General features: G+C 44.3%; 1 protein-coding gene across 2 annotated transcripts in view; it reads right to left on the reverse strand.

Moving 5' to 3' along the window:
* Positions 1-25,888, reverse strand: part of WWC1 (WW and C2 domain containing 1) — a 154,074-nt gene that overhangs the window by 50,691 nt on the left and 77,495 nt on the right. Inside the window, exons 3-6 of one of the 2 annotated variants that reach the window (XM_047871447.1) lie at positions 18,466-18,669; positions 6,999-7,075; positions 5,582-5,661; positions 662-791 (exon numbers count right to left, since the gene is read on the reverse strand). In XM_047871447.1, the coding sequence (XP_047727403.1) occupies positions 662-791; positions 5,582-5,661; positions 6,999-7,075; positions 18,466-18,669 (491 nt within the window). The remainder of the gene's footprint in view (positions 1-661; positions 792-5,581; positions 5,662-6,998; positions 7,076-18,465; positions 18,670-25,888) is intronic. The other variant, XM_047871456.1, reaches the window with a different exon arrangement.

The raw sequence follows: 25,888 nt of genomic DNA on the forward strand, positions 1-25,888 counted from the left end.
GCATGCAAAGTGTCCAGTTCAGTTGTCTGGCATGTTAAATCACAACGATTATCATTTGTCTGGTCCTCAGCAGAGGAAGAGCATGCAATGTAATTCTTATAAAGATGTTACATTTCGGTGTCAGGGCTGTGGATGTCAAAACCATCTCCCTCCGTTTGGTTCTTTGAGAAGTAAGCCAGGTGGCCAGAGCCAGTGACAAGGACATGACCTTTGGACTCGACCAGATGGCTCCTAGTACAACTCTGCCAGTGATGTGACTTTAGGCAAGCCACCTATCGCTTCTGATTCTCCTTTTCCTACTCCACACAGTGAGACTGAAAGCCCAAAAAACTAGTGATGAGAGCTCAGTGATCTGTGCAGCATGTGGAAGTAGTGTGAGGCTTGGCACAGAAAAGTGCTCCGGGCACACGTGGGCAGCTCTGTCAGTTAAGCATCCAACTTCGGCTCAGGTCATGATCTCATGGTTTGTGGGTTCAAGTCCCATGTCGGGCTCTGTGCTGACAGTGCAGAGCCTGCTTAGGATTCTCTCTTTCTGCCCCTCCCCAATTTGTGCTTCTCTCTCAAAATAAATAAACTTTAAAAAAAAAAAAAGAAAGAAAAAGAAAGAAAGGTGCTCCGAAGAAATTGAGAGATGGGACCCACATCACTGGAGCTCTCGTACCTTAATGAGATCTTGCTTTTCTTTTTCTCCACAAGTGATGGCCTTTTTGATGGCTTTTGTTTCTCTCAACACAGCCTGAGCTTCATCCAGTTTGTAGCTGCCCTGAGCATCAGACATTTTCTTATCGATTCTAGGAAACAGTCAATGGGAAAGGTCAGAAAAAGATAGGGTGAGGGATGAAGTCTCCCCAGGGGATAAGACGACAGGCTTCAGTCCTGCAGCAAGGCTCCTCTCTGTCCTGCACACCCTCCCTTCCCCAGGTCTAGCTGCCTGTGAAATGTCCCACAGGGTGGGGCTGCAGAAGCAACACCACTCTTTAAGTCAAGGGTCCTCTAAGCATCAGCTCTTACAGGAAGTGTTCCCTGATTACCTCCCTGCTTCCTCCAGGCTAGGCTAGGTATTCCCATCACACTGCACATAGCTGGACACTGCAATCATTATGTTGTGTTCTAGTTAGCAGGGCATGTGGTAGTATCCTTGACTTGTTACTAACAGGCTTGGGACAGGGTTGAAAATGTTTAAGTAGTTTCAGTATCTGGCAAAGGACAGTCCTTTAACTCAAGGTCTCTCAACCTCAGCATCTTGACATTTGGGTAGGATGATTCTTTGTTGTGGGGGGCTGTCCTGCACATTGTCGGGTATTCAGTAGCACCCTTGGCCTCTGCCCACTAGGTGCCAGTAGCATCTTGGCCCCAAGCTGTGACAACCAAAAATGCCTCCATACTTTGCCTGGTGTCCCTTTGGGAAGAAGAGCAAGATCTCCCTCAATTGAGACCCACTGCCTTTACTAAGTATTTGCTGAGTAAACACACAAGGAAGGAAAGGTGTGAATGATGGAAAACTCTCAGCCCTGCTACTTAGTAGTGTGACCTTGGGCATGGCACTTAACAAGAGGCTTAGCTTCCTCCTCTAAAATAACCTGGGTAATGTCACCTGCCCAGCCCATGTTCATGAAGCTGTTAGGAATGTCAAATGGGATAAATAAAGGATGGATAATCAAGTGCACTGGGAGGGATGGGATAAAATCAGCTTATCTAGGCCCCATATACAGGTTCATTTTGGAGGATGGAGGGGGAGTTTAAAAAAAAAAAGAAAAAAGTTAAGGACTACAATGCCACTTTCTGAAGGTCAGACCAAACCAGAGATGGTGGAGGTCCCCACCCTCTGGGGAAGGAGGCTGGGGTATGGAGAACCTTCAGAAGGCAGAGATAAATTTTAACTGCTTCACACTTTCCACAAAGGCGAGGCCTGAAGTTTTAGTCCCCAGTGGAGAAAAGGAAGTTTTACCGTCTGAGGGAACACCACAAACCCATTATTTCAGGATGAGAAACCGCTCACAGGCATTCCTCTCTGGTTTCCTGCTAGAAGCCAAATTGTCCTGGGCTAAAAATAACCTGAGTGGGGAATCACTGATGGGGGGAGCAGGTTTTCATCCTGGTCTGTCTGTGCCTCCGAACAGGAGAGAGGGAGAGGACTCCGGTCTCAGCCCAGCCCTCCCCCTTCCCTTCCCTTCCGTTATTTCAGCCTCCGTGGAGAGAAAACAAAGCCCCATTTATGTCTCCCCACTAAAAATAGCCTGTCTATTCCTTTCGAGGACTTGGGCCTGAGCAAGCCTGCCAGGTTGGCTAACATTGGTCTCAAATTTAGTTTGAAAAATCAGTCTAAATGGAGCTTTCTGCAGCAGAGGCGTGCCCGAGATGCTCTGTGGAGGGGAGGATCCCCCAGGACGGGAGGTGGCCCGGCCCCAAATGGAGGGGAGGAGGGCAGGGAAGATGCCACTTGCTTGAGTCGGGCTGGGGGCTCTGGGGAGGGGGCTGTGCCCAGCTGTCCTCTGCCAACAGGGTGAGGATGGCTTTGAATCCTCAGCAGGATAAGACAGAAGTGGTTTGTCTGCTGTGCCTTGGGCTCCTCAGACAGCCTCTACCTGATTTCCCTCAGGGGCCTTAGCAACCCAGGCTCTGGAATTTGGCTCCAGAGAGTAGCTCCAAGAGGGAACACTCTTGGGATTGAGGTTGGGGGGAGGGGAACAAAGGGTCACCATTATGTGCTCAGTGAATGAATCTCTCTCTCTTTTTTTTTTTTAAGGGAAAGAAAAGTTATGTGGTTGTAGGGGAGAGGAGGGTGTAGTGGGCTGCATGTGTTCTAGAATTTCCAAATTATGCGGCTGTCCGGAGATTCACACACCCGGGAGCCGCAGGACAGCCACGCAGAAGCAGGGCAAAGGCTCTGACAGCAGGCAGCTCTTCTTGGCAATTCTTACCTGGGCAGGATGGCTTTGGGGGATGTGCCTTGAGATGCCGCACTGCTCCCCACCCACAGGGGTGACATGCCACATCGCATCTCCTTCCTGTTTACAAGGGCTCAGGGCAGCTGACAGGCCCAAGTCCTTTTGATTTTTCTTCTCAGGCTCCTAAGAGGCATCCTTCAATCCTCATCAACATTTCCTTTTTTTAAAAAAACTGGGGCTGCTGACTGTGAACTGGACAAATGGAAGAGTTTCACCTTCCCCCATGCTCTGCAAAGGGAGGAGGCTGAGATAGAAATGACTAGATCACCTCCCACCACTATCTTCTGAAAAAGATCCCAAGGGACAAGGAAAGAGGCCTCATGTTTTCTGGGTATGATGAGGGGGTTATCCAGGATGAGGCCAGGAAGGAAGGTATTAGCACATGAGCTTCTAAATCCAACAGTCCTGGGTTCAAATTCCAGCTTTGATGCTTACCAACTGGGGGGGGGGGGGGCTGGGGTATATTTTCACCCTGATCAGTGCCCTCATCTATAAAGTGGGGCAGAACAAAAACTTCTCTTAAAGGGGCAAAGACAATGAAACGAGGTGACTGATGCACAGTCATTGCCCAGCACAGACCCTAGCCCGGGGTAAATAGAGTTCATCTGAGTTCCTCCCCATATCCAAGCAGGCACACAGCTAGAGGTCACCCCCAACACCCCTTACTGACCCTCACACTCACTGCCAGGCACTGTCACATGCTTTAGTTTCTTTACAGTGACTGATTTTTCAGATAAACCAAAGCTCAAGGGGATTATGTCATTTTTGTAAGGTCCCAGGGAACTGGGATTTGAACCCAGGCCATCTGCCTCTTGCAGCTACATTCCTAACCCTCTATGCCAAGGTGTGTATTAAAGCAGATGTCTTCCTCCACACTGAATGTGGAGCCAGCTTTGAGCGTGGGCAGTCAGAACTACCAGGAGTCTTATCTGGGCCTGATATCAAACGTCAGTTGGGTGGAGGGAGGAGAGAAAGAAGGCTTGTCTTTGGGGTTTCAGCATCAGCTTACCAAAGAACAAGAATTTTCAATGCTGCTACAGGGTGACAAAGTGGTAAAACAGGTTTGTGGTGGCTCAGAGAATAATGGGAAATGTTCTAACCAGAAGCTCCTGAAGACTGCAGGAAGGGGGAGGAGGGAAAGGCCCCTGCGGTAAGATGACGTGGGAGTGAGTAGTCTTTCAACTATGTGTTCAGAATTTGGAGGGCTCATGAGGTTATTTGCTTTATAGGTCACGAGAAGGAATTTTCTAAGCTCATCTTACTGCTCTCAACTGTCACTGGCATATGTACATATACATATATTAATAACATATGTACCTATATAAGCACACATATATAAACCATAATTTATAATAACTTGGAATACCAAAAGAACCCTATTATACACAATCTATAATACAAAGCCATACTTTCTTAAACCTTGTGTGGTGGGGGATTCATGGTAGCTCTCCCCTCCAGACAGTGGGGGCTTGAGGGATGGGAAGACGTGAACAAGAACCAACCAACCCCTCCAGTGGTCACATTTCCCTGGATTAAGAGAGCCTACAGACAGACATCCCCAGGCTTGGAGCTGTGGCCACAGAGTGGTGGGGGTGGATTTGAGGTTCAGAGAATGAGGAAGAGGTATAGTCAGACAGCGAGAAAAAGCAAGTGACTATAGAAGCTGCTGACTGTAGAGATGTGGCCTCCCTGGGAATCTACTTGAGATGTCCCTTAGGACAGAGAAATCTCCTGGATGTTCTCCCTGGGGCTTCCAAGAGGGGTCCCAGGCACCTCTGTAATAACTATACACTGAGTCCTTCAGACATACCGAACATGACTCAATGCAGGTTTGTTGCATGTATGATTATTCCTAATAATAACGTGACTCAGTTTCCTCATCTATAAAGTGGAGTTAGCCAAAAGAACATTCTTTAGAGAGTTGCAGTGAGGATCAAATGAAGTCACTCAAGCAGAAAGACTGAAAGTGCTTCCCGGCAGAGTAACTGCTCAACAAATCTTGCTAGTATAATAACGATAAATAGCCATCAACGCACCTGCTCTAAAGAAACAATAGAGATGTACCTTGGTGGCAAGTCAGCTTCTACAAGTGAAAATTACACTTGGTCAAAGTTATCCTGGGAACTCCTTAAGTCATCTATCTAGCACAGTGTGCGTGGCACCATGCATGCTCTTCTAGCGATTGGTGCTGGGGAAGAGGCCCTTGCTCCTACTGTGGGGCACTTTCGCTGTTCGTCTTTAGGGGTTATGGGGAAAAAAAGTTTGTTTTTGTGTGTGTATCAGATCCTACTGGATCTACTGGAGGACATGAGACAGGTGCCCATAAGTGCCCAGCAATACTCGTTTCTATGACAGAATACTTGTTTTTATGACTAAAACTCAACTGAACGGAACAGACTTTAATGGCTTCAGGAATTCAGAGATCTCTGGTTTGAAAGGATTCCTCTCTTCTCCTTCTGAACCTCAACCTTGGGTGACAGTATCTTGAGTAAACACCAGTGGAGTAGAACTGGGATCAAATGATTAGAGTGGCCTTAAAGAAGAGAGGGAGAGAGAGAGAGAGAGAAAGAGAGAGAGAGGCAGGAAGGGGATTACGGGGCATCCCTATGCTCTGCATGGCAGGGTAGACTTACTTCTTCAGGGTCTGAAAGCCACGCTCTTTGAACTGCAGCTCCTGCTGGAGGTGAACCATCTCTCTCTTTAGCTTGTTGACCTGGATGGCAGAAGGCCACACATGGGGCTAGATCAGAGGTTGATACAGAATTGCAGGCTGCCTTCTCCTCTAAGGGGAACCCAGTGCCCCCCCACTGCCCCTCAGGCCACAGGGTCACAACACCATCCCCTCAGTGATGCTGCCTTGGTCTCTGCAGCTGCTCGTGTAGTAAGCGTCCAAGCCTGGCTGTCCTGCAGGTCAATCCTGGCTAGCCCTCACTTGAGGGAAACAGGAAGTGGACAGGTGTCAGCTGACCTGGGATAGAACTTGGCCTTCCCACTGCCTTGCTGGACGACCTCTCTCGAGCCATCTCACCTCCCTGAGACTGCCTCTCCTGTTCTGATAGGTGGGGAATATGGTAATTCACAGGGCTGTTCATTACTTAAAGGAGGTAATGGGTACGGAGGTGAGAGGTAGTGCAATAACTTTAGAGGCAAGACATGGCCCGGGAGCTGGATTTGGCTTGCAGGAATGCTGTGTTTGGTTTGCAGTTATAAAATTTAAAAATTTAATTGCTAATAATGAAATATGGAGAGATTTCACATAATAAGCCTAAGTATAGCTCTCTTCTAAAAACAGAAGATCTGCCAACACTGAGCCCTCATTCCAGCATAGCCACAATAGGGTAGGGCTGAAACTCAACTACCCCTTTAGACAGGGCACACCTCTCTAAGGCTACACTCTTCCCAGCATACTCTACTGCTTCACCCCTGGCCCACTTCCCCCTTTTGTTTTCTTGTAGGCATGATTTTGGAAAACCTACCTGAAGTTATCACTGAGCCTGCATTCCAAATACTGGCTTTCCCTTGAACAAGTCACTTAACTGCTGTGTCATAGTTCCACACAAGTAAAATGGGAATGATATTTATTCCCAAGAAGTCATGAAGTAATTACCATGAAGGAACTAAATAAGACAATATAGAATAAGCCATAGCTAGGAAGAGAGCACACTGCGTTAATAACTGTAAGTTCTTTGACCTTGTGTAAGCCCTGAATCCTTGTGACCTTGGGGCAAGTTACCCTAAGCTTCTGTTTGCTCATCTTTAAGTGCAGATATGGACAACAGCTGCTTCGTGGGTTTGCTGGAGGAACACGAGACAGCATTCATGAAGCACTGAGCACCATGCTTGGTCTACAGTGACATGGTCGCTGCTGTTACCATTACAATTACTGTGACAGCTGCTACCACTGCTACTACTGCTGTTATTTAGGGTCCTGTCAGTCAGCACCAGCCATCACTGCCTGGTGGAAGCGTCTCCTTTGGTCCAGTGGGTGGGCAAGCGGCCTGTGGCTGCCTCGGTGACCCCCCTTCCACAGTACAGGCAAAGAGGCCCTACCCGGGATTTTGCTGTGGCAATTTCAGCTTTCAGGATCTCAGGGTCATACTTAGAGCTGGATGACGAACCCGACACCACTGCAACGAAAAAGAAAAAAAAAAAAGTTCTGTAGAAGAAACACATTTTGGGAGAGATGGCTTATTTGGACATCTACATAAACCCAGAAAGGAATCACTAATCATGAACAAACTAAATGTCCAACAAGGGGGGGGATTTTTATTTTTTATTTTTTTAAGTTTATTTATTTATTTTGAGACAGAGAGCACACAAGCAGGGGAGGAGCAGAGACAGGGAGAGAAGGACTCCCAAGCAGGCTCTGCACCATCACCGCAGAGCCGGATGTGGGGCTTGAACTCATGAACTCTGAGATCATGACCTGAGCTGAGATCAAGAGTCAGATGCTTAACTGGCTGAGCCACCCAGGCACCCCAGTGAAGGGGAATTTTGCTAAATAAATATGGTACATGCATAAGTGAGGATGATACAACTTAACGTGATTTAAAACAATTGTACGCAGGAATTCTGAACAAGGGAAAATGTCCAAAACTTACTGCCACCTGAAAACAGTAGTTTATAAAAAGCCATAAAGAGTAACTTAAATTTGTTAAATATACACAGTTAACAAACATATATATACACATATGCATCTAGAAAAAGCACAGAAAGAAATATACCAAAAAGATAATGTTGATATGTAGAGATATGGATGATACATAAGACCAATTTTCATCTTTGTATTTTTATTTTCCACACTAAGAGGAATACATTTTTATAATAAGAAAAATAACTAAAAGTATTATTTATTGTACTCTACAATATTAATGTACTTTAAAAAAATTTATTTGAGAGCATGCAAGCAGGGGAGAGGGAGAGAACTCCATGCTCAGTACAGAGCCCAAGGTGGGGCTCAATCCCACAACCTTGAGATCATGACCTGAACGGATGTCAAGAGTTATCAAGAAGCGCTTAACCAACTGAGTCACCCAGGTGCCCCCTTAATGTACATTTTTGAGGGAAAATAAATTACCCATAACCCTACCACCCTAATTCAATTCTCTTTTCTCAAAGTTACTTTGATTATCCACAGTTGTTATGTAGTTGTAATTACTGCATTTTAAAAACTTTAAAATAGTATTTATGTCTTGAAAAGATATTTTAAGGCTTACAAAAATGAACATAACAGAGTAAAATACATTTGAAGTAAGGACATGAGACGAAGGGAAGACAAGAATGAGGAATCACATCCACAGGTGTGAGGTTAGTTTGCTCATGCAAACATGGAGGGTCCCCTTCCTTACCAGACACCACAAACCTGGCTCTGAGCTTCCTAACTGGTGATGTGAAGAGGGAAAGGGGCCCAATGTACAATTCATGGTGTCCTTAATATAAACACAACCCCACTGTTCATGACAAGGATAGGCGTTCTTAGTATGGAGGCCAGAGAAGAGCTTCTCCCCTGGGGCCTTAATCCCAACTAGGTGTGCAATTCCATCATTTCCTACCCCCCCGCCCCCCACCCCTCACATCCCACCTAGTGTCTTCTGGACACTATGTGTGCACGTGCACAGTGAGATCAACTGCTGGGGCCTGGAGTTTCCTGAGGACAGAGACTGGTGGCAATTTCCAGTGTTGGGAGGTAGGGCCTTCTGGTTATGCACGAGTTAAAATGGAACACTGAAAAGTTCCGGAGAAGGGAAATAAAACTGTCTGCATAATAACAGTAAAGATGATAGGCGGTGTTGCCTTTGTGCCCAGTTTACAGTGATGATGATGAGGAGGAGGAGGCTTTACCAGAAGAGATGGGTGGTGGGAACATCTGGATGGGTGGGGAAGACCTTGCAGTCCCCATTGTCAGCTTGGAATAGGGACTTCAGAATCACATGTTTGTTTCCAAATGGAAGCTTTCATTTCCTGCATTCTAATTCCTCTGATGTTTGCTGAACTTAGGGATTTCAGGGTGGGATTTGGCTGGATACATAGCTGGAGGCAGTGATTTAAGCAATTTCCCCTTGACAGTCTTTTTTCAACAAAATTTTAAGGTCCTTAATATTTGTTACCCACTGATTAATTGTAAGAACATGATGAAAAGAGTCATTGGTGAAGAAAAAAGATGGGGATACACTCAAAAGGGGGTGTCCATTCTATGAGCACCCCATCCTGTCAACCACTCTGCTAACCAGGCTCTGCCACTGGACTTGGGTCTACACCACAGGGAACTGTAAGCGAGAGAGTGTTAGCAGCCTGGGAGAACCCATGAAGAACTGTAAGACCTACCCTAACAGGGAGAGCATGACTGTGGGGATCAGAAACACCAGTGCTTATCTGTGGAAAGTGGGCGTGCTCCTTGGACATGCTCAAAAATCTTGGAGGGAAGGGAACCCAAAAAAGGACAGACTCCTGGGGCACCTGGGTGGCTCAGTCGGTTGAGCATCCGACTTCGGCTCAGGTCATGAGCTTGCGGTTCGTAAGTTCGAGCCTCACGTTGGGCTCTCTGCTGTCAGTAGAGTCTGCTTTAGATCCTCTGTCTCCCTCTCTCTGCCCCTCCCCTGTTTGCTCTCTCTTTCAAAAATAAATATTTTTAAAAGTTAATGAAAAAAAAAAGGAGAGGCTTGATTTTATTCCTATTAAAAAAAAAAAAAAAGAACGGACTCCCACCAACTGAGCCACTGGGGGATTGGATTCTTATGCTTTGGAGTACCACCGTGAAATGCACTATTTGTATCCAAAGCTGTTGAAATGGGATGTAGTCTGTTACCATTTTTTTTTTAAAGTTTATTTATTTTGAGAGAGAGCAAGAGCATGGGAGTGAGCTGGGTGGGGGGGGGGGGGGGGAGAGGGAGAGGGAGGGAGGGAGGGAGAGAGAGAGAGAGAGAGAAAGAGAATCCCAAGCGCCTCCACACTGATACAGGGTTTGATCCCATGAACTGTGAGATCATGACCTGAGCTGAAATCAAGAGTCAAAAACACTTAACTGACTGAGCCACCCAGGCATCCTGCCTGTTATCATTTCTTAAGTAAACATTTTACATAAGTAAAAAATGCATGTGGAAAGGTGCACAAATCATGTGTGCAGCTTGATAAATTTTCACAAAAGAAACACACTCAGCCAATAAGCACCACAATCAAGAAAAAGGTCATTGACCTCCTTCCCCTTGTGCCACTATCCCCTCACTATCCCTCCAACAAAGGAATTTTATATTCGAACAGGACCTCACAGGGTGACTTTAAATGCCCACCTTTTTATAGCTTTTGATTTGTAAGCTTTTTTTCAAGTTACAGATGACCACAAGTTTAACAGTCCAACATAGTACAAGGTTTGTTATAAAAAGAGAACATTCCCCAGGTCCCTATCCCTCACTCCTGAAAAGGGAATCATTTCAATGTGTTCAGCTAATTTCTTGATTACCAAGAGGCAGCAAGTTATTTTTGTTTTAGGCATTATGTACCTACTTACCTCTCTGGAGGACAGGGAGTTAGCTTCCCACCCTTCTCCAGGCCTGACATGGTACATGTGCACCCCTCCCAGCTCCCCATCCTCAGAGACAGCATAATCTTGGTGAAAGCCATCTTCAGTGTTTGCATTACTTTTACTCTGTAAACACCACTCGGGCCAGAGGCATGTAGCTGACTTTGCTTACTTTTCTTTTCCGGCACATTTTTTTGGGTTTGTTTTTCCTAGAGTTAATAATTGTCATTTTTATGCTTGCTCACTTTCTACAAACTGATCACAGATTTAACCTCACGCTCTGCCAGTTATCTGAATCTCCCCTCACAGGGTCCAGGCCTGTCTGCGTCCTGCTGGTTTCTGCCCTTTGGCTCTGCCTGGCCCAGGCACGTGCCTGCTTTGGCGTGAGCTGATTGCTCTCTGTGCTGCGGGCATCCTGAGATGCCCTTCCTGCCTCTCTCCTAAACACCATGTCTTCCCCTCCTACCAGCTCATTTCAGTAGAACACCAGCAGCTTCCCAAGGAGGAGGCCACAAAGGAAAGCTTTTGAAATCATGCATGTCTAAAAATATCTTTGTTCTACCCTATAGTTGATTAAAGGTAGTTTTGCAGGATATAGAATTCTAGGTCGTAAGTGATTTTCCTTAAAAATTTGAAGTCATGGCTCCATTGTTCTAGGTTTCTAGTGTTACCGTTGAGCTACTCTGAGCTCTGATAATTTTTGTGTGGCCTGGTTTTTCTCTCTGAACGCTTTCAGGATCTTGGATCGTTCCATGTTTGAAGCGGTACAAACGTATGTCTTGGTGTGAGTGGACTTTCATGCATTGTGCTCACTAAGCCCTTTCAATCTAAGAACTCTCTTCCAACTGTTCTGGGAAATTCTTCTGAAATTATTTTACCTGATGCTTTTCTTCTCTGTTTCCTCTGGAACTTTTCATTATTCTGATAGGTTTCCTGGCCTGGTGCTCTACTTTTTTTTTTTTTTTTCCCCTCTCTTCTTTTCCATCTCATTGTATTTTTGCTCTGATTTTTTTAGATTTCTTCAGGCTTACCTTCCAATCTTCCTACGGATTTTGAATTTCTGCTATAGCATTTTAATTTCTAAAGGTTCTTTTGTGTTCTCTTAATGTTCCTTTCTATAAAATATAGCATCCCTTGGGGCGCCTGGGTGGCGCAGTTGGTTGGGCGTCCGACTTCAGCTCAGGTCATGATCTCGCGGTCCATGAGTTCGAGCCCCACGTCGGGCTCTGGGCTGATGGCTCAGAGCCTGGAGCCTGTTTCGGATTCTGTGTCTCCCTCTCTCTCTGCCCCTCCCCCGTTCATGCTCTGTCTCTGTCTCAAAAATAAATAAACGTTAAAAAAAATAATAATAAAATAAAATATAGCATCCCGTTCTTGTTTCATGGGTGTGTAGCTTCTCTTGATGTTTTCTCCATGTATACTCCCTGTTCCCACAAGGCCTCCCCATCACCAAGGGTTTGTTTTCATCTCTATTTTGCATGTCAGAGGCTTTGCTCAGGTGTCTGGAATCTCAGTTGTCTGCTCCAAAAGCAGAATGGAGGGGCGCCTGGGTGGTTTAGTCAGATGAGCAACCAACTTTGGCTCAGGTCATGATCTCATGGTTTGTGAGTTCGAGCCCCGCGTCGGGCTCTGTGCTGACAGCTCAGAGCCTGGAGCCTGCTTCGGATTCTGTGTCTCCCTCTCTCTCTCTGCCCTTCCTCCACTCATGCTGTGTCTCTGTCTCAGAAATAAACATTAGAAAAAATTAAAAAAAAAAAAAAAGCAGAATGGAGTGAGGTTTGTTGACTGTGGCTTATATGGTACATGCTTTGGCTGGACTGTTTCATCCAGAAATGCTCAATGTCTTTACATCTCTTTTATCTGGTCAGATTCCCTAGACTCTGCTACTATCCAGCCTGGGTGGTAATAGTCTGGCACCATTCTGGGGACCAAGTGGTACATGTGAGCTGGGATCTCAAATCCTATGGGTCCGAGTTCACTTAATCACTGTGTTTTCAGTGTGGTGCATCCCACCTTGTATCCTGCCAGGTTGGGGATGGGCTGTATGATTTGGGGAAGAGATTTGCTTGTCCTTTTCCTAAAACAGCTTTTACCCAATCCTCTTTATCTCAGGGCCTCCTCAAACTTGACTTACATTCCCAAGGACAGCTGAGGATTCCAATTCCCATGACTTTTGCCAGTGATCTACGTAGACCAGAGTGCTGGTTTCCCTCACGATCAGCTTGTATTCTCTTTTCTCAGGTCTATCAGATAGGTTGTCACCTGCCCATCTGCTTTCCAGCTTCCACATCTTATTGTCACTCTTTTTTCTCCCAGTCTCCCTGTCTTTGTGCATGTACTCCTTAAAAAGAAAATCTCTTATTTTGCATTTTCTTGGTTTCAGAAGTGAGGGAAATCAGGTAGGTGGTTCAACTGGCATTTTTAACTACAAGGTTCCCAATGATTGCTTTTTCAAATGGGAAACCAAGGCCTAGAAAGAGGAAGGAACATGGTGAGGGCCCAAAGAACCCAGTTATCCTGAGTTCTCATCTTTCAGAGGATGGGAGAACCCAAATGTAACATAAGAACCTTAGAATTTGACTGATGACTTGTATTAAATTAAGAGAAAATTAAAAAAAAATTTTTAATGTTTTTATTTATTTCTGAGACAGAGAGAGACAGAGTATGAGTGGGGAAGGGGCAGAAAGAGATGGAGACACAGAATGTGAAGCAGACTCCAGGCTCTGAGCTGTCAGCACAGAGCCCGATGTGGGACTCAAACTCATGGACTGCGAGATCATGACCTGAGCCAAAGTTGGATGCTTAACTGACTGAGCCACCCAGGTGCCTCAAGAGAAATGTTTTTGAGGTTAGATACTCCTGGGTATAAAGGCTCTGCCACTTTTTACCAGTGTGACCTTGAAGAAGCTCCTTCCCCTCTCTGGGCCTCAGTTTCCTGATATGTAAAAAAGAAACAATATTTGCAGGACAGTTGGGAGGGGAAGGTTACTTTAAATAATGGATGTGGAATGCCCATCACATTGCCCTGCAGGAATATAACAGGTGCACAACAAATATTAGTTCTCTTCTCTTTCCCCATGGAGCCAGAGACTGCACCAGAGGTGCTGACAAAGCCTCCACCCCCAGGACCCCACCTGTGGCCAGGCCCCACCTCAGCCAAGGCCAGGTGGCAAAACTCTCACAAGCTCAGGCAAGCCATCTGAATTAGAAACAAGGCATGTGACCTCACCAGTCTATCAACATGTTGGAGAGCTTGACTTGGAAGACAAAGCTGGTTTTAAAACCCATAGGGGGGCGCCTGGGTGGCGTAGTCGGTTAAGCGTCCGACTTCAGCCAGGTCACGATCTCGCGGTCCGTGAGTTCGAGACCCGCGTCGGCTCTGGGCTGATGGCTCGGAGCCTGGAGACTGTTTCCGATTCTGTGTCTCCCTCTCTCTCTGTCCCTCCCCCATTCATGCTCTGTCTCTCTCTGCCCCAAAAATAAATAAAACACGTTGAAAAAAAAAAAAACCCATAGGAAGTCATGAGGAGGAAGGGTCATGTCTTTTTAACTGGGATGCTTAGGCTGGGGACGCCCCAATTCCTGGATGGTTTGGATCTCAGATCTGGTTACCAGAGATGACCTCAGTCACTTTAGGTGGAAGTTCTTTAACATTCAAACCAGTGGTGCCTTTGAACTTGATGGAGTCATATGATAAGACTGCATCATTATTTCCTACCACTAATCATGTATTTCTTCTTATTAGTTCCAGGGATCTGTTAAAATCTTTTGTCATTTCAATGCCAGTAAATTAATAATAATATCAAACAATTGTTATTATTTATTGAGCTTAAGAATATGACAAGTACTTTTCCAAGTACTTTACATCTGTTAACTAATTTAAGTCTCATAACACCCCAATGAAGGTGATACCATTATTATTTTTTTAAATGTTTATTTTTGAGAGAAAGAGAGAGAGCAGGTGAAGGGCAGAGAGAGAGGGAGACATAGAATCTGAAGCAGGCTCCAGGCTCTGAGCTGTCAGCACAGAACCTGATGTGGGGATTGAACTTACAAACTGTAAGATCATGATCTGAGCTGAAGTCGACACTTAACCGACCGAGCCACCCAGGTGCCCTAAGGTGATACCATTTTTATGTCAATTTTATAGAAGAATTTGAGGCAGAGAGAAGTAGCGTATAACTTGGGCAAAGTTACACAGCTAGTAAATGGCATATCCTGGATGTGAACCCAGGCAGTCTAGCTCGAATTCATACTCTCAAAATATTATGTAAAGTATTTAAGAAGAATGTTGAGCCATTAACATATTCTAAGGGTACTGGTTTACTGATACCAGTGGTTTTAAACTGGGAGAATTTTGCATCCCCCTAGAGTATATTTGGCAATGTCTGGAGACATTTTTGGTTGTTATAGCCTGTGGTAGGGGTTACTATTAGCATCTAGTGGGTAGAGACCAGAAGTGCTGCTCAGCAACCCACAATATATAGGACAGTCCCTACAGTGAAGATTTAGCTGGCCTCCAATGTCAGTAGTACTGAGGTTGAGAAACTCTGACATGGACCCAGGAGAGGAAGGTACCATAACATTTTATATTTAAACAGAAGGGATCATACACATAAAGAGGTGAAGTATGTTCTCCAAGAGGACACAGTAACAGTGGAGATTCAAACTCAGGCCCTCTGACTTCAAAGTCCAATGATGGTCATCTCTTACCATCAGGCTTCTCTGTGGAAATACATCATTCCTGCCCATTTGGCTCTTTTCCCCACCTTGACTTTTTATTTTGGAAACTAAATGTATAGCAAATTTGAAAGACTAATATAATATTAATATACCCTTCTTTTCCTAGGTCCACCAATTTTTAACATTTCCCCACATTTGTTCTATCTATCCCTCCCTCCACTCCAATTCTTCCTCTCACTGAGACGCCTGGTTCATAGAAAGCCCTCAATGAATGATTACTGAAAATGGTGGGTGGCCAAAAAATGCAAACCTGTCCTCTATTCAAAGCCACCAACATGTCATTGGCAGCTACTGATCATCTTACTGAGACTGATGGCATAGTTATATTGTTTTTTTTTCCTGCTAGATCTTTTTTGAAATTAAGCTGTAGACATGAGGCCACATGCATGTCTTAAGAACAAGGACATTCTCCTACATAGCCACAATATGATGATCACAATTAAGACAATCTTCCAAATATCTGAGAATGTCTGTTATGGCTGCTTCCTCCTCACCCTCCCACCCCCCCGCCTGCAACCTCAACCCAGGGTCTAACCAGGGTGCAAACATTTAATCTGGTTTATGCCTCCATTGGTTTTTGTTGTTGTTGTTAGGTATAGAAGAGTTTGCCCTCTTTCTAGTTTTTCACACTTTTCCCCCCTCGAAGAGTCCAGGCCAATTATCTTGTAGGACATTCCACATTATGGAGCTGTCTGGCTGTTTCTTGATGATTTGATGGATGGTAAATATTTTTGTCAAGAATCCTCCACAATGTTCTTACTGCATCACATCAGAAAGCACACGATGTCAGTTCGTCTCCTTACGGTGATGCTAATTTTACACCTGTGTAAGGCGGTAGCTGCAGTTCTTTCCATGTGAAAATACACTTTACCTTCTGAAATTCATAACTGACTTGTGGGGTGATACTTTGGGTCCATGTAAGCATCCTGTCCCCCAAAATACGAAGGTTCATTTTTATACACACTTGTCACTTCTCAGACTGCAGGGCTTCAGGAGAAAACAAAATCACCCCACCTCTTCAAATCTGAGCTTCACTAGGGACAATAATATCTCCCTGCCAGGACTGTGGCAAGGATGATGCTATAGATTGAATTCCCTCCTCCCTGCCCCCAATCCATATGTTGAAGCCCTAACCCCCAATGGGATGGTATCTGAAGAAAGGTCTTTGGGAGGTGATTAGGTTTAGATGAGGTCACGAGGGTGGGGCTTTCATCATGGGATTAGTGACTGTACAAGAAGAGACTGTGCTCTCTGTCTCCCTCTCTGCTATGTGATGACACAGTGAGAAGGCAGCCATCTGCCAGCCAGAAAGAGGGCTCTCACTAGAACCAGACCATGCTGACACCCTGATCTTGGACTTCAAGCTCCAGAACTATGGGAAAATATATTTCTGTTGTTTAAGCCACCTAGTCTCTGAGATTCTGTTATGGCAGCCTGAGCTGCCTAAAACAGATTAAGTGCTAAAACGCTCATGACAGTCTCTAGGACATTACTTGACCTAGAAAAAGGTAATAAGTATAATACAGTTCTTTTCCATAATCTGAGACTCTGGGGATTTGCTTGAGTCGCCAGGGAAAAGGGCAGGGCTGGGAAAGTGAGTAACTGGGCAAGTTCTGTCCCCAAGGCGGACTGAACTTCTCAAAATGAGGGCTTCACACAGGAGAAGTATCCAGTGATGCAGCCAAGCTATGTCAACCTAACAGCATGGCCTAGTGCTGGCCCCTTCGCCCACACTGAGGATGCTGGAGGGGCAGATGGGATGGATTTACAACTTACTGCTGCTCTCACCAGCTCTAAGACCCTGGGCATGTCATCAAGTCTGCTAACCTGTTTCCTTCCCTATTACAGGGGATATTAACTGTCCTCATCCACAGGATTATTATGAGGATTCAGTGAAATAGCATTTTCAGCCTGACATGTACTAAGCACTCAAAAAACATGGGGCAGGGCTGGTTATTGGAAATAGTGGTAAAAGACAAAAAACCCCAACACCTTGGCAAATGTAAGTAGGCTCCTGAACAGGTACTGGTCTGGTACTGCACTGGGAATGAAGGACTGGGGCCTTGGCATGCCTATTCTCCTGAAGATACCAGTGCGAACCAGGGAGACAGGAGCCCCGCCCTTACAGAGTTAACATGCCACTGGACGTAATACAGACATGTAAGCAGATGTCTTGTGACACATGCAATGAAGAAAATAAACAGAGAGCCATTACAAAGGCTAACACTGGGGAAGGGAGTCTGTTGATGGAGCTGTCAGAAGCGAGCCTCTCAGAGGAGATGACAGGAAGAATGGGACTGGAAGGGTGAGACCAGAAGGGTAAGAGGGAACCAGCTATGCAAACAGACAGAAGAGCATCCTAGGCAGGGGTGCAGCAAGTGCAAAAGTGCCAAGGTGGAAAGGTGCAGGGCAGGCTAGGGGAGCAGAGTGGGGGGCTCTGGAGCCCAGTGAACGAGGAATGGAGTGCAGCAAGTGGCCGCATGAGACGAGGCTGGGGTGGCTGCAGGAGCTTGACCACAAAGGGCAGTGGAGGCTGTGGAAGGAACGATGGGAAGCCACTGAAGGTTTTTTGTTTAAATTGTGGTGAAATAGGGGCACCTGGGTGGCTCAGTTGGTTAAGTGGCCGACTTCAGCTCAGGTCATGATCTCGCAGTCCGTGAGTTCGAGCCCCGCGTCAGGCTCTGTGCTGACAGCTCAGAGCCTGGAGCCTGTTTCAGATTCTGTGTCTCCCTCTCTCTGGCCCTCCCCCATTCATGCTCTGTCTCTCTCTGTCTTAAAAATAAATAAACATTAAAAAAAATAAATAAATAAATTGTGGTGAAATATACATAGCATAAAATTCATTTTTAAGTGTCCAGTTCAGGGGCATTAAGTACATTTACAGTGTTGTGCAACCACACCACTGTCCATCTCCAGACCATTTTCATCCTCCCAACTTCAAGCTCTCTCCATTGAAGAAGAACTCCCTACACCCCACATCCTCTAGCCTTTGAAGGGCTTTAAATGAGGAGGTCTGTAAGCTGGCTGATAGTCTGAGATGACTGCAGACGAATGAAAGGCATAGAATGAAAGAGGCATATGAATCACTGCAAGGCAGGAGCAGACGGGCTTCAGAGAGGATGGTGGTTTGCACGAGAAGCAGAGATGGAAGAAAACTGGCAGATCTGAGAAGCACTGAGAGGCGAGCCAGACAGGACTGGGTGCAGTCCTTCCCGCCATCGTGCAGGGGTGCAGGCGCTGGTGGCGGGAGGTACTCACAGCTGACCTGGGAGCCCAGCTTGTGCTCCCAGACGGCGTGCAGCTGCTGATACTCCTGCTGTGCGAGCTCTAGGCGCTGCTGCTTCACCTGGTAGATCTCCTTCTGCGCACTCAAGGCCTCCTGGGCCACCACCAGGTAATCCTTCAGCATGTGCTCCTGCTCCTGCCGCCATTGCACCCGGGGGTCCTCGATCTGAGTGGTTTCTGGAACAGACCCCAGAGACCCTAGGTCAGCACCTCACCAAGACATGTTGGGTCGGTGGCCTGTGGGATGCACTACCAGAAAACAGAGAATATAGTAAACAGAGTATCACAATAAAAGCAGATGCATTAAACTTACCTGTTAAGCAACAGAGACTCTCCATTTGGGTTAAGCCAACAAAATCAATATAAACCAGAATTAATTTCCATACCCAAAGTCAGTCTGTCTCAGAACAGCAAGGAGAAGGACCAGGTTTGAGTTCTAATCTAGACAGAGAGGCTCAAGGATATTACAGATCCTTAAGGTCATCAGTTTTGGTAAAGAGTGAAGAAAAAGAAAACAAAAAATATTTTAGAGGCTATGAAAAATAGGGACCCGTTGCCTGCTGGAAATGTAAATTAGTAACAGATTTAGAAGAGGACTATCCGACGATGCACATTAAGAGCCTTGAAATGTGAATACCCTGTGACCAATAATTCCCCCATAGTATTAACCAGTAATTCCCCCACAATAATTTATTACCAAGTGTAATAAAAAATTCAGGCAAAGATGCCTTTGTACCAAACTGTGATAATAGTGATGAAAAGGATAACAAGCGCTAATATAACATCTACTCTATGCCAAGCACTGTTCTAACTACTGTACATCTCTTTGCCTCTTCAATCCTCACACTAACCCTAAAAGTAGATTTTGTTATAACCCCCACTACATGAAAGAGAAAATCTAGGCACAGATTAAATACCTTGCTCAAGGTCACATGGAAAATAACTGGTCAAATCTGCTATATTTACACAACACGCTGCCACAGCCACCAAAAATAGTGTCTTCAAAGAAATGTGAATGAAACAGAAAGAGGCCTATTATGTATAAGTGAGTGGAGGTGCAGGGGGAAAAACTGAATAACGCTGTGTTTATTGAAACAATATGTACATTCTCAAAAGCATTAGGAGAATGCTTAGCAAATAATCAGCAGTAGATATGTCTTGGTGGTACAATATTTCTTCATTCTTTTAAAAAAATGCAATAAATATGTACAGTGATCATTTGAAAAAAGGTCAAAATCCAAAAAAAAAATAATTTTTTTATATGTACAATGGAATACTATTTGGCAATGAGAAAGAATGAAATATGGCCTTTTGTAGCAACGTGGATGGAGCTGGAGAGTGTTATGCTAAGTGAAATAAGTCATACAGAGAAAGATACCATGTTTTCACTCTTAATGTGGATCCTGAGAAATTTAACAAAAGACCATGGGGGAGGGGAAGGGGAAAAAAAAGTTACAGAGAGGGGAGAAGCCAAACCATAAGAGACTTAAAAACTGAGAATAAACTGAGGGTTGATAGGGGGTGGGAGGGAGGGGAAAGTGGGTGATGGGCATTGAGGAGGACACCTGTTGGGATGAGCACTGGGAATTGTATGGAAACCAATTTGACAATAAATTTCATATTAAGAAAAAAAGAAAAAAATTTACTACCTATTAGAAAAACAAAAACAAAAAAAATTTTAAAGCTAATTTATTTATTTTGAGACAGAAAGAGAGAGAGAGAGAGAGAGAGAGCAGGAGGGGCAGAGAGAGAGAAGAAGACAAAGAGAATCTAAGCAGGCTAGAGGTTATCAGCACAGAGCCCGATGCAGGGCTTGAACTCACCAACTGTGAGATCATCAGCTAAGCCAAAACCAAGAGTTGGACGCTTAACCAAGCAAGCCACTCAGGTGCCCCAAGATAGACATTAAGAAAAAAAAAAGGATAGCTAACAGCTGAACAGACATGGAAGATATCAAAGCAATGTCAAGGAATCGATGCCCCTCAGCTGCCAACCCTTCAGCCATCTCCCCGCTGGTGGGTGGGGTTGGGGGGCAAAACACACCAGAAACTGTATAATCATGGTCATGTGGTGAATCCAGCCAGTGGACAGGTTCTGCTTAACCGAAAGTGTTTTATTAATTTTAAGTTGGTTACTGGTATATAAAAACAGGGAGATTTAAATATTACAATCCTGATCTCTGTTTTTTCAGAAGATCTGGCCATGCTGAGTCCACAGTTTGCCACAGACCCAAGTACTCCATCAGTCTGCTGGTCTGCTTCATTCATTTATGTCATGGGTCTGACTCCTGGGGAATTTGAGTTTGTGCCTCCTTTTGTAGGGCCGATAGCTCCCATTCCTCATTCACCAAATGAGCATTTCCAATGAAAGAAAGAAGGTATAGGGAGGATGATCACAGAAGCAGCAGGGCCAAGTTACTGTCCCTACCAGTAACTGCTGTGTTACAATGGGCAGGTTGCTTAACCTTTCTGAATCTACCTCTGTAATTGTTAAAGAGGATAACAGGTCCTGCTTACCCTGCTTCTAGGAAGTTATAAAGCACTTCTGCCCAAGTAAAGTAAACAAACGTTGGTGAGAGTAAAGCCCAAACTATTTACTGGGACCAGTTTTTTAATTGTGAATAGCAATTCTTTAAACTCTTCCTCCTCCCTTTTTCTGGGAAAGAAAACAAAGTCTAAAGATTGCTGGCAGGAGCCACAAGATTGTTTCTCATAAGGAAAGCTCTGCAACCCTTCCACCAGGAAAGAAGGAGGAATATTTACAAGAAAAGATTAAAAAGGGGAGCATTTGCGGCACCTGGGTGGTTCAGTTGGTTAAGCATCTGACTTCGACTCAGGTCACGATCTCGTGGTTTGTGAGTTCGAGCCCTGTGTCGAGCTTTGTGCTGACAGCTCAGAGCCTGGAGCCTGCTTCAGATTCTGTGTCTCCCTCCCTCTCTGCCCCTCCTCCGCTCACACTGTCTTTCTCAAAAATAAATAAACACAAATAATAATAATAATAAATAAAAAAATAAAAAGGGGGGAGCATTTTATAAAGCTGGGTCCTATGTCCCATCAGTAGATAGGGATGCCCTCAGAGTCAGGGACTCCTGAATGCCCAAGCGTTAGCCTCAGACATCCAGCTGACAGAGCCCACAGAAAAGATACAGCTGATCATGGCCAGGCTGGAGATGTTTTCTAAAATATGTAAATTTTTAAAGTTTACACTTTTGGGGAAAAATACAAAAAACGAAAATCTCACAATTCTACGACCGCAAATTTATAAAACAAGTGAGAGTTTCCAGGTCTCTAATCCTACTCCCTACAGGTAACTGCTGCTAGGAGTCTCACACACTAAAAGATACTGCCCTCTAATTATACATAAACCTGTTTGTTGATACATATGTGTCTGTATACAGAAACTTATTTTTAATGCAACATGGCCCCATGTTATATATACTGGTCTGTAATTTGCTTTCATCTGTAAATGATAGATATTGTTCATCCTTCCTTATTGGGTGAAGATTTACCTCAAGTCTTTTTGTTTATTCTTTTTTTTTTTTAGTTTTATTACTGTTTTTATTTATTTTTTAATTTTTTATTTACCTTGACCATTTAAATGGTTGCATAGTATTCCATGGAATGGGATTAGGCTGTATTTATGGTAGGGTATTAGTGGCTTCCCAGACTTCTACTGGGAAATATTTGGATTGTTTTAAGTTTTTTTGCTATTATAAACAATGCTGCAGCGACAACTGTTAAAAAAAATAGTTGTGTGAACTTGTATGATTAATTCTGCAAGATATACTTCTTAATACAGGGACTACCTTTCAAAAGGTTGTACCAATTCTTATTCTCACAAACAGCCTATGAAAGTGCCTTTTCCCCCAGATTCTCAGCAAAATTGCTTTAAAAAATGTTGGTACTTCATCCAGTAATTTTGGGTCCTGGCAGTATATTAGAATCAGCTGAGGAGCTACAAAACAGCAAAAACACAAAAAACCCTGAACCCTGCCCCAGAACATTTATATCAGAATTTCCATGAGTGGGACCCAGGCACTGAGACTTGTGAAAGCTTCCCCAGGTGACTTCAATAGACAGACGTGGCTGAGAAACCTTGACTGACACAATTAGAATCACTTGGGGGGAATTTTAACACTCCTGATACCCAGGCCCCACCCCTGGATCAATTAGATCAGAATCTCTGGGGATGGGGATGAGGCAGTGGTGATTTGCAAAGCTCCCCAAATATTCCAGTGTGCCACCAAAGGTGAAAACCACTCTCTCAGAGGTGACAGCACAGATGTGCTAAGCGCTCACTGAAGCTGGCAGGCAAGGCTGGCAGGTGTGATGCTGAGCTCCAGGTAGGGTCTCCCGCCAAAGGGCTGGCTGAGATGCTGGCCCTTGACCAGCAGCAAGGGCACACCTGGATGAACCCTCCCCAGAGCGTTCTGTTTAGTAGCGCCCTCTCTGTGGCCAAGGTCCTCTACTCCTTGGAATATAAAAGTATGGGAGAGCCTTAATTGGAGGCTGGCTACCAATTTGGGCTGCCCAGTCTCTCTTTCATAGTAGAAACCAACACAGATAGATGAATGCACACATAGACAAACGACACGCAACCTCATATCAGAACACTGGTTTCAACCTGGCTACATGTTGGAACTACCCCAGAGATTTCCACTTAATTGGTCTACAGTATGAAGTGGGCATCAATGTATGGCTTAAATCAACTTTATTAAGGCAAAATTTAAATACGATCAATGCATGCATTGTGTATAGTTCGATATGTTTTGACAAATGTGTACACCATAAACCATCGCTTAAATCGATGGGTAAAATGTTTCCTTTACCTCAACGATCCCTGTACTCTTTCCAGGTTACTCCCACCCACCTCCTCCCTCCTCTTCAGCCTATTCAGAACTTCCTATCGATGGATGCATAAGTGTATGATCTCTGAGCCTTCCTTCTTATGCTCAGCATAAGGCTTTGAGATTCATTTATGTTGTTGTATCAGTGACTTGCTTATTACTGCTGAATAATATTCTATTGTATGAATATATCACAGTTCACTTTTTGAAAAACCTTTAGGTTGTCTTTCTCTAGTTTGGGATTATCATGAAAAGCTGTAATGAACATGCATGCACAAATCTTTGTATGGGCATATATTTGCATTTCTCCTAGGCAAAATTATCCAGCAATGGAATTGCTGGGTTGTATTGTAAGCCTATGTTGAATTTTATTAAAAAAAAACTGGCAAACTGGGGTGCCTGGGTGGCTCAGTCAGTTAAGCGTGTGACTTCGGCTCAGGTCAGATCTTACAGTTCATGAGTTCATGGCTCTCTGCTGTCAGCACAGATCCTACTTTGGATCTTCTGTCCTCTCCACCCCCCACCTCTCAAAAATAAATAAACATTAAAAAAGAATAGAAAAACTGTTTTCCAAAATGGCTGTTCCAATTTACATTCTCACCACTAATTTAGTGGAGCTGTAATTCTTCCATATTCGCCAACCACTGGTATTGTTAATCTTCATTTCAGTCATTATAGTGGGTATGCTGTGGTACCCGCCTGCAGTTTAAATCTGCATTTCCCCAAGGACTGATGATGGAAACATACTTTTATGTGTCCATTGGCCATCTGTATGTCTTTAGTGTTTTTTAAATCTCTTTCTTATTTTTTTTATTGGGTTGTTGGGCTTCTTACTATTTTAAGATAGGAGTCCTTTTATATATTCTTGATATAGGTCCTCTGTTAGATCTAAATATTGTAAGTATTTTTTCCTTACCTGTGGCTTACCTTTTCAGTTTCTTACTGGTGTCTTTTGAACAATAGAGGTTTACATTCAATGAAGCCCCATTCATCAATTTTTCTTTTATAGTTAGTGGTTTTTGGGTCTTGTCCCCCACCCCCCCCCAAAAAAAATCTTTGCCTGTTCTACAATCTTGAAGATTTTTCTCCTATGTTTTCTTCTAGATGTTCTCTAGTTTTCCATTTTATGTTTGGGTCTATGGTCATTTTGAGTTTATTTTTATACACGGTGTGAGGTGGGGACAGAAGTGGGTGTATTTTTTTTCCATGTGGACCAGCAACTATTGAAAAGACTGTCCTTTAGGATACCGGGCTTTTCAAAAGTTCCCAGGGGTGTCTAGGGAGTTGTGTTAGTTAACAGCCTTTGTCCTGCATTAGTCAGACTCTGAGAGGGTCCCCCCAGGCCCAGCCTCTTCTGCTGGTACCCTCCTTCCTGAGTCTATCACATTTGAATAGATATCTTTACATCAGGCAGGATCCTTGAGATCACCTTGGCTAGTTATTTTTTAGTTCTCATTTTTTTTAATTAAAGCTATACATGGGCACAGTTTAATCACTGAGCATTTTACACACCTGGCTACATAAAACGTCATTACCCCATCCTCTTCCCTCTCAGGCTCTCCTCCCCAGAAGGCAGCTACTGCCAACACTTAGCTAAGCGCAGCCATCACTGAGAACCCCTTCTCTATCCTCCTTCGTGCTCCAAACCTCCATCTACAAACGTATTCCACACACGTTCTCCACACTCACAAGCTCTGCATATAATCCACACACCACCTCCTCCACACACCACACGCCCACTTTCTACACACACCACACGCATACCCACACAGCTAATGCTAGTGCATTCTCCAAGGGCTTTAACAACAATTGTCTTAAAAACAGCTGAACATCTGGAGAATGCCCAACCTTGTTACTATGCAAAGGAATGCAAATGAAAAGCAGTGAAGCAACAGTTTAAACCTATAATGAATTTATCAAGAAATAAGGAAATGAAAATCGCCCCTTACTGATCAAGGCATAAGGATAACAGTACCCTTACTGCCTATGACAATACAGGTTGATACAGTCTTTTGGAAGTTCTTATCAATTTAGGAACGAATATGGATCAGAAGTCTCAAAAATGTTCATAGTCTCTTGCTTAGTAATCCTATATTTGGAAATATAAACTTAGGAAATTGTCACAAAGGAGAGGAGCAATATGAATAACGATTCTCCCCCTATTTATTTATAACAAATAGATGGAAATAGTGCAGGAGATCAGCAATAGGGGTAATTATGGTGCATTTGTTTTATGTGTTAAAATGTATTGCTTACATTCATTTGATGTACTAAAAATGACAATATGAAGACTGTGTGGCATCTCTCAAATACTCATAACACAATATGAAGGGAAAACACTAGAACACATAATTTGATCCCTGATTAAAACCATCTAATCAAGGGTGCTTAGGCTGCTCAGTTGGTTAAGTGTCTAACTCTTGATTTCAGCTCAGGTCATGATATCACAGTTTGTGAGGTCTGTGGGCCTGCGGGTCTGGGGCACTGCAATCAGGCTCTGTGCTGACAGTGTGGAACCCGCTTAGGATTCTCTCTCCCTCTGTCTCTGCC

Source organism: Prionailurus viverrinus, chromosome A1 (genome assembly GCF_022837055.1).
Source record: "Prionailurus viverrinus isolate Anna chromosome A1, UM_Priviv_1.0, whole genome shotgun sequence".
NCBI classification, from domain to species: domain Eukaryota; kingdom Metazoa; phylum Chordata; class Mammalia; order Carnivora; family Felidae; genus Prionailurus; species Prionailurus viverrinus.